The sequence below is a fragment of the Dasypus novemcinctus genome, chromosome 11, assembly GCF_030445035.2.
Source record: "Dasypus novemcinctus isolate mDasNov1 chromosome 11, mDasNov1.1.hap2, whole genome shotgun sequence".
Classification (NCBI taxonomy): domain Eukaryota; kingdom Metazoa; phylum Chordata; class Mammalia; order Cingulata; family Dasypodidae; genus Dasypus; species Dasypus novemcinctus.
The window spans coordinates 115,806,460-115,815,968 of NC_080683.1; the positions used below are offsets into that span (position 1 = coordinate 115,806,460).

At 40.8% G+C, this 9,509-nt stretch overlaps 1 protein-coding gene across 2 annotated transcripts in view; it reads left to right on the forward strand.

The window, feature by feature from the left end:
• The window catches only part of PDE7B (phosphodiesterase 7B), a 312,244-nt gene that overhangs the window by 297,591 nt on the left and 5,144 nt on the right, over positions 1-9,509 (forward strand). For both annotated transcript variants that reach the window (XM_004468533.5, XM_004468534.5), the window contains one exon: positions 7,287-7,367. In XM_004468533.5, coding sequence (XP_004468590.2) covers positions 7,287-7,367 — 81 coding nt within the window. The remainder of the gene's footprint in view (positions 1-7,286; positions 7,368-9,509) is intronic.

A 9,509-nucleotide genomic window follows, 5' to 3' on the forward strand; every position in this document is an offset into this window, starting at 1 on the left:
TTAGTTATCCTATGTTTTGTCTTATGGTTTTCATTATTAGTCTGTCGTCCCCTATATGTTTTTGGTGTAATATTAGCTGTTTTATATTCATCCTCGTGTACTCTCACATAACTCCTCTTTTGCCCCCTTATTTACCTTTGTTCTATCCATTGCACGTCCATTTTCCCCTCCCCTTAGGGCCCACAACGCCTGCCAATCTAATGCCCTGGGAGCCATCCTTTCTCACGAGAGATACAGTTCTCTCTATTCGACGGCATTAGTCTTCCCCAGGATATGGGTCCACCCCATCCAATGGTAGAATCCCACCTTGGCAAAATGAGCCTTCAGCTATTCCCTCCGGAGTCCGTCCCGCATCAGACCATACCCCCTGAGCGTCCTAACCAGGTGACCCTCCTACTTATACTTTGATAGTTTTACTCAACATTTAGTTCTCAACGAACTTCTGGCACTCTCCCATGTTTGTATGTTGCCCCTCCCTCCCACCTATTTCTTGGACCATATTACCCCTCTTCCCATCCCCAGCCCCCCTCAAACCCAGAAAACCCCACCCGAAGGTAACCCCTTGCCCCCATTTTGTCCCTTCTTTGTGCTCATACTTACCCCCAGCTCATCACAGATTCCACCCCTACAGACATTAACTCACATCCTTCCTCCACCCCCCGATTTTCAGTAAGCCACTTTTCCAGACTCTAGCTCTCTGAGGCAGTTAACTTATTTCATATCATTGAGGTCATATAGTATTTGTCCTTCAATGCCTGGGTTGCTTCACTTAACATAAGATTCTCAAGGTTCATCCATGTTATCACGTGCGATTGTAGTGTATTGGTTCTTACAGCTGAGTAGTATTCCATTGTGTGTATATACCACATTTTATTGATCCACTCATCTGTTGATGGACTTTTGGATTGATTCCAACTTTTGGCGATGGTGAACAATGCTGCTATGAACATTGGTGTACATATATCGGTTTGTGTCCTTGTTTTCAGATCTGATGGGTATATACCCAGCAGTGGTATTGCTGGGTCATATGGCAAATCTATGGATAATTTTTTGAGAAACTGCCAAACTGTCCTCCAGAATGGTTGGATCCTTCTGCATTCCCACCAGCAATGGATGAGTGTTCCCCTTTCTTCACATCCTCTCCAGCATTTGTATTCTACTGTTTTTTTCATGGCTGCCAATCTTATGGGAGTAAGATGGTATCTCATTGTAGTTTTGATTTGCATTTCCCTGATAGCTAGGGATTTGGAGCATTTTTTCATGTGCTTTTTAGCCATTTGTATTTCTTCTTTGGAGAAGTGTCTGTTTAAATCTTTTTCCCATTTTTTAAATGGGTTGTTTATCTTTTTGTTTTCGAGATATATGAGTTCTTTATATATGCAAGTTATAAGTCTCTTATCAGATATATGGTTGCCAAATATTTTCTCCCATTGTGTGGGTTCCCTTTTTACTTTCTTGACAAACTCCTTTGAGGTGCAGAAGGCTTTAATTTTGAGGTAGTCCCATTTATCTATTTGTTCTTTTGCTGCTCGTGCTTTTGGTGTGATATTCATGAAGCCATTTCCTATTACAAGGTCCTGTAGATGTTTCCCTACACTGCTTTCTAAGGTCTTTATGGTCTTGGCTCTTATATTTAGGTCTTTGATCCATCTTGAGTTGATCTTTGTATAAGGTGTGAGATGGTAATCCTCTTTCATTCTTCTACATATGGCTATCCAGTTCTCCAGGCACCATTTGTTGAATAGGCCATTTTCTCCCAGTTGAGAGGGTTTGGTGGCTTTATCGAATATTATATGGCTATATACATGAGGTTCTATATCTGAACTTTCAATTCGATTCCATTGGTCTGTGTGTCTCTCCTTATGCCAGTACCATGCTGTTTTCACTACTGTAGCTTTGTAGTATGTTTTGAAGTCAGGAAGTGTGATTCCTCCTATTTTGTTTTTCTTTTTCAATATGTCTTTGGCTATTCGGGGCCTCTTTTTATTCCAAATAAATTTCATAGTTAGTTTTTCTAGTTCCTTAAAGAAGGCTGTGTTGATTTTTATTGGGATTGCATTGAATGTGTAGATCAGTTTTGGTAGGATAGACATCTTAATAATATTCAGTCTTCCTATCCATGAACAGGGAATATTCTTCCATTTATTTAGGTCTTCTTTGATTTCCTTGAACAATCTTGTATAGTTCTCGATGTATAAGTTTTTTACCTCTTTAGTTAAATTTATTCCTAAGTATTTGATTTTTTTATTTACTATTGTGAATGGTATTTGTTTCTTGATTTCCTCCTGATCTTGCTCATTATTGGTGTATAGAAATGCTACTGATTTTTGCGCATTGATCTTATAACCTGCGACTTTGCTAAACTCATTTATGAGTTCTAGGAGCTTTGTTGAAGATCTCTCAGGGTTTTCTATATATAGGATCATGTCATCTGCAAATAATGAAATTTTGACTTCTTCCCTTCCAATTTGAATGCCTTTTATATCTGGTTCTTGTCTCAGTGCTCGAGCCAGTACTTCCAAGACAATGTTAAATAGGAGCGGAGACAATGGGCATCCTTGTCTTGTTCCTGATTTTAGAGGGAAGGATTTCAGGACTTCGCCATTGTAAACAATGTTGGCTTTAGGTTTTTCATATATACTCTTTATCATGTTCAAAAAGTTTCCTTGTATTCCGATCTTTTGGAGTGTTTTTATCAGGAAGGGGTGCTGTATTTTGTCAAATGCCTTTTCTGCATCTATAGATATAATCATGTGTTTTTTTTCTCTCAATCTGTTTATATGGTGTATTACATTGATTGATTTTCTTATGTTGAACCATCCTTGCATACCTGGGATAAATCCCACTTGGTCATGGTGTATAATTCGTTTAATGTGTTGTTGAATACGATTAGCAAGTATTTTGTTAAGTATTTTTGCGTCTAGGTTCATTAGAGAAATTGGTCTGTAATTTTCCTTTCTTGTGGTGTCTTTGTTTGGCTTTGGTACTAGGGTAATGTTGGCATCATAGAAGGAATTAGGCAGTGTTCCTTCTGTTTCGATTTTTTGGAATAGTTTCAACAGGATTGGTGTTAGTTCTTTCCGGAATGTTTTGTAGAATTCACCTGTGAAGCCGTCTGGCCCTGGGCTCTTCTTAGTTGCGAGATTTTTAATGACTGATTCTATCTCTTTGCTTGTGATTGGTTTGTTAAGATCATCAATTTCTTCTTTCATCAGTATGGGCTGCTTATGTATTTCTAGGAATTTGTCCATTTCCTCTAAATTGTCATTTTTGTTGGAATATAGTTTTTCAAAGTATCTTCTTATGATAGTCTTTATTTCTGTGGGGTCAGTGGTGATATCACCTTTCTCATTTCTTATTTTGTGTATTTGCATCTTTTCTCTATTTTTCTTTGTTAGTCTCGCTAAAGGTTTGTCAATTTTGTTGATCTTCTCAAAAAACCAGCTCTTGGTCTTGTTTATTTTTTCAAGTGCTTTCTTATTTTCTATTTCATTTAGTTCTGCTCTTATCTTTGTTATTTCCTTCCTTCTTCTTCCTGTTGGGTTACTTTGTTGTTGTTTTTCTAATTCCTTCAAATGTGCAGTTACTTCTTCAATTTCTGCTCTTTCTTCTTTTTTGATATATGAATTTATGGCTATAAATTTCCCTCTCAGTACCGCTTTTGCTGCATCCCATAAATTTTGGTATGTTGTGTTATCATTATCATTTGTTTCAAGGTAGTCATTGATTTCTTTTGAGATTTCCTCTTTGACCCACTGTTTTTCTAAGAGTGTGCTGTTTAATTTCCAAATTGTCGTGTGAAGTCTGGGTCTCTGTCCCTTGCAAATTTCCAGCTTGACTCCACTGTGGTCAGAGATATTGTTTTGTATGATTTCGATCTTTCTGAATTCATTAAGCCTTTCTTTGTGGCCTAGCATATGGTCAATCTTGGAGAATGTTCCATGTGCGCTTGAGAAAAATGTATATCCTGCTGTGTTTGGGTGTAATGATCTATATATGTCTATTAGATCCAGCTCTTCTAATATACTGTTCAAATGTTTTGTTTCTTTAGTGATTCTCTTTTGAGATGTTCTGTCCAGAGTTGATAGTGGTGTATTAAAATCCCCCACTATAATTGTAGATGCATCTATTCTTTCACTTAGTTTTTCCAGCGTTTGCCTCACATATTTAGAGGCGCCCTTGTTAGGAGCATAAATATTTATGATTGTTCGATCTTCTTGACAAATTGTCCCTTTCACTAAAATATAGTATCCTTCTTTGTCTCTCACAATTGTTTCGCATTTAAAGTCTATTTTGTCTGATATTAATATAGCTACTCCTGCCTTTTTTTGGTTGTTGTTTGCTTGTATGATTGTTTTCCAGCCATTCACTTTCAACCTCCATGAGTCTCTGGGTCTAAGATGTGTCTCTTGTAGGCAGCATATAGATGGGTCGTATTTCCTTATCCAGTGTCCCAGTCTGAATCTTTTGATAGGTGAGTTTAATCCGTTGACATTCAGTGTTATTACGTTTAGAGAGTTATTTATGGTAGCCATATTTTGGTTGGATTTGTGTTTGTTATATTTTGTTTGTATTATTTTATTTTCCCCTTCTATTTTTGTCTTTCTTGTTGCTTTTACACTCTCCTCCATCTCTGACTGTCCTGTTTTTTCCTTTCTTCCTGCAGAATTCCCTTAAGAATTTCTTGAAGGGGAGGTTTCTTGTTGATATACTCTTTCAGTTTCTGTTTATCTGTGAATATTTTGAACTCTCCATCATTTTTGAATGCTAGTTTAGCTGGATAGAGTATTCTTGGTTGGAGATTTTTTTCCTTTAGTACCTTGACTATATCATACCACTGCCTTCTTGCCTCCATCGTTTCAGATGAGAAATCAGCACTTAATCTTATGGAGTTTCCCTTGTATGTGATGGTTTTCTTTTCTCTTGCTGCTTTTAGAATTTTTTCTTTGTCTTGAGCATTGGATAATTTGACAATTATATGTCTTGGGGTGGGCCTGTTGGGGTTTATGACCAGTGGAGTGCGCTGTGCTTCTTGGATATGTACATCTGTCTCTTTCAGTAGATTTGGGAAGTTTTCATTCATTATTTCCTGCAACACTCCTTCTGACCCCTTTCCCTTCTCTTCTCCTTCTGGAATGCCTATAATACATATGTTTGAGCGTTTTGCGTTATCATTCAGGTCCCTAAGCCCTATCTGGATTTTTTCTACCTTTTTATTGACCACTTCTACTATCTGTTTGATTTCCAATGCACTGTCTTCCACATCACTAATTCTCTGCTCTGCCTCTTCTAGTCTGCTGATATTTGCTGCAAGTGTATTTTTGATTTCTTGAATTGTGGTGTTCATTTCCATCATATCTGTTATTTTTTTGCACATGTCTGCAATTTCCCCTCCAAGTGTTGTCTTCACGCTGTTAACCTCTTTCATTACTTCATCAAATTTGTCAGTGATAAATGTTCTGAGATCTTTCATTGCTTGTGCAAAGTCCTGCCCCCCTTCCTGATTTTCAGTTTGTTGATTGGATTCAGCCATGTTTTCCTGATTACTGGTTTGGTTTGTAGATTTTTGTTGCTGTCTTGTCAACATTTTTTCTTGACGGGTTTAATCAGTTCCTTAGCTTCTTTGTCTAGTCTTGGAGATTAATTAGCTGTTGTTTTTGCGTAAGTGTTATATCTTCTCTTTGTCACTTTGTTCTTCTTATTGCTAGTTAAGCTCACTTTAAAGGAAAGTATTAGTGCTGGGGAAAGTCAATTGTGTAAGGAAGGAAAAAGTGTGAAGTAGTATTGGTGATATATGTTTACAAAGCAACAGTATGAGTTCTGGGAGGATGGAGGTTAGATCATGTAAATTGTGTAGAGTTATAGTAGTACGAAAGTACCTATAATGAGGTAGACGACTGAATATGGGAGGAATGTGGTACGTACTAAGAGGCTATTGTTTTCGTGAGAGAGGGAAAGAGAAAAGAAAGGTAATAGTTTCAGGGATGAATACCAGATGGAAAACTAAACAAAGGTATTAGAAATTAAGAGTTAGACACTTTGTGGATCAGAGAAAGGGAGATGGAATATAGGAGAGATAGCAGATGGTGGAGGATATCAAGTTGTAGGGGAAAGGGGATAGTGTAGATAGGCTAAATCTATTCACAGAGAAATGAGGCAGTGGAGGGTGAGGAAACCCAGCAAATGTGAGGTATTTCCTGTAGGACCTATTATATTGTTAAGGTAAAATAGTATAAGAAGAATATTGGGGACAAGAAAGAGAGGATTGAAAAAAAAAAAAAAAGAACAACAACAACAACAACAACAAAAAAAAAAAAAAAAAAAAAAACCAAAGAACAGAAACCCCGCTGCCAGGCTCGGCTGGGCTCAGCTGGGCTCCGGTCCCCTGCCCGCCGCCCGCCGCGGCTCGGCTGGGCTCGGCTTCCCCTCCCGCCGCGGCTAGGCTGGGCTCGGCTGGGCTCGGCTTTCCCGCCCGCCGCCCCGCGCGGCGCAGCGCGGCTCGGCTATCCCGCTCGCCGCCCGGCGTGGCGCGGCTGGGCTCGGCCGAGCTCAGCTGGGCTCGGCCCCCCCGCCCACCGCGGCTCAGCCGGGCTCGGCCGGACTCGGCTTTCCCGCCCACCGCCCGCTGCCGCGGCGCAGCGCGGCTCGGCTCTCCCGCCCGCCGCGGCACAGCGCAGCTCGGCTGGGCTCGGCTCCTTCGCCCGCCGCCCACCGCGGCACAGCGCGGCTCGGCTCTCCCGCCCGCCACCCACTGCGGTGCTAGCTGCCTCGGCTCCGCCTACCCAAGGAGGGAGTCCTCCACACGTAGCTGGGATCTCCGTGTATATTTCACAGATGGATCCTCTCTGTTACCTTCCCTCCAAATCGATGTCCAGACACCTCCGGACCAGGAAAAATCCCGAAACAGCTGGTCCCAAAGAGTCTCCGACGCCTCCCAGCCGATTCCCCCCAGGAGCTAGTAACCGGGAAGTTCACTCAGCCGCCATCTTGCCTCCCCCTCCTGAAAAGTCCCAAATTATATCTTATAGACCAGTCCTTTCCGTTACCTTCCCACCAAATCAATGTCCAGACACTTCCTGCCCTGAAAAAATCCTGAAAAAGCCTGGTCCCGGAGAACCTCCAGTGGTGCCCAGCTGCCTCTTCCCAGGAGAGACGGCAAGGCAAGCTCACTCAGCCACCATCTTGCCGGAAGTCTCCTCAACTAACTCCCAACTAGGTCATTTAAAGCTATCAGCACTTATTGTTCTAAGTGCTAGATTACCAATACGTTTCTTCTTTCTTCCTAGGTGACCTTGAACAGAAATTTGAACTGGAAATCAGTCCTCTTTGCAATCAACAGAAAGATTCAATCCCTAGTATACAAATAGGTGAGTTGAATTCAATTTTGGTTTAATGGAAGAGTTTTGGCTCCTATTCCAGGAATCACAGAGAAACAAAGATCTTCACACAGTTTTAAAAGATCCGAACTAGAGGTTTAATCAATGTCCCTTTGAATGGCTGTGTCCAAATAAACTATCTAGTTCATGACTTATCTACTAGGTAATTGCCAATTAAGAAATTATGGAAAAGAGCATAAAGGCTTTGTTATAGAAGTTTAACTAATCTCTGTCAACTCTGTAGCTTAGGATGGAATCGAAACCAAACAGAGTAGAGTGATGGGAAGCAACTATCTGCTGGTGAAGAGCAGATTAGCGCACACTCTTTTCAGGGTTTGCCGGGTGGGAAGTCAGTGGACACCGCCTTCCTTCTCCATCTCCAGCACTCACTTCCAAGGGCCAGGCAGCCCAGGCCTAAGGCCCACAGCCATGCTACTCCACTGGGGCCTGGGGTCCCACGCTTCCTTCCCCTCCACTTCAGAACTTACTTCCAAATTCCAATAAAAACCAACAAATAAAAAGGAAAAAATTGGAAAACCTTACTTCCCATCACACTCTCTTTGGACCATACTCTCTTTAATTGTGGCAAATTGTTGAAGTGTGATGTTGATGCATCCAAAGTAATGACTAATTTATCTAATTCAGTTATGCCTACAATCATTAAGCAAATCAAACTGTGGAAATTTTAGGCCCTTAAGTGGAGGAAATATTTTTTTTATCAAATTAGAATTTCAAGCATTCCTTAAAACACTCTACCAATTCCATGTATATTTAAGGTAAGCCGTTCTTTTCCCTGCATTTCCCTTCAATTGAAACCAAACTCTGAAGTTTAACTCTTTTCCTTATGAACTACAGCCCTGACATGTAGCACGTTGTGTTTTTAGCCTTTTCCCACAGACAGACCTTAGACAGCATTATGCATTCACTGTGCTGAGACTTCTGCAAGACTCAGGTTACTAGCTTGACACTGGGAAGGAAGGGAGCATCCTAAAAGAGACTCTGGAATTTAAGAAACCAGAGCTTGTAATCCCTGAGAGCCAAAATTAATCCACAGTCCCACAAAAGAGTCATAAAGCCACCCTCAAGAAAAATGGGCAAAATAAATCTAGTTACAGAGATTTGCATAAAATATGCAAATATTAAAATAATTATGGGGGAGTAGATATAGCTCAGGCGGTTGAGTGCCTGCTTCCCGTGTACTAGGTCCCAGATTCAATACTCTGGTACCTCCTAAAAACAAAAACAAGCAAACGAAAAAACCAACTCTCATTGGAGAGCAGATGTAGCTCACTGAGTGAGTGCCTGCTTCCCATGTATGAAGTCCTAGGTTCAATCCCGGGTATCTCCGAAAAATAATCATAATTATTATGTTGGAATTATGAGTTTATTTAGCAATTCATTTTTTCCCAAATTGCCCTGAATATTGTTATGTTGGTTTTACAATTAAACCAATTCCTCCACCAACAATAAAAGGGAGGGGGAGGGGTGAATAAAAAATAAAAACCTGGGCAAATGAAGCTACAGAATTGCTGATGAGTCATCCCTTCAATCCAGCATCTCATAGCAGATGGCTTTAGCTATGGAGGTCCTATAGATGTGATTTGAAAGGAATAGACCCTGGACAAAGTCCTAATCCTGGGGCCCACTTTATTGTGATCTGCCTAGAACTAAATTTGCCAAGCCACTGTTAAAGACATTTTGAACCCCAAACAAAAGCAGCACATTGTTAAATCAGATGACCCGGATTTGCAAGACGCAGCCTGATTTCAGATATTCTGTCCTATTGTTGTCATGAGAACACACTTATTTTGTCAGATCATATGTCCTGATCTTCAGCTCAGGAAAATGTGGTTGCCATAGATACCCATTTTAAAAATGGGATGGGCATTGAGTGGGTGGGAAATCCCCTGGATGCTGCTCCAAGTGGAGCTTCCCCCACTCTTTCTACCAAATTCTGCATTTTAAAAAGAAAGGTGTTAAATCAAGGGAATATCTAACTGGTGAGCTCTATAAAAAGATGAGGAGAAAGAAGTTTCCCTTCAATCTTTGTCTACTCTGAGGTCTCCATCCCTTGCTTCTCCCCCCACCCCCAAACCTCTAGGAGGAAAACACCAGGTGAAGTCAGCTCATGGC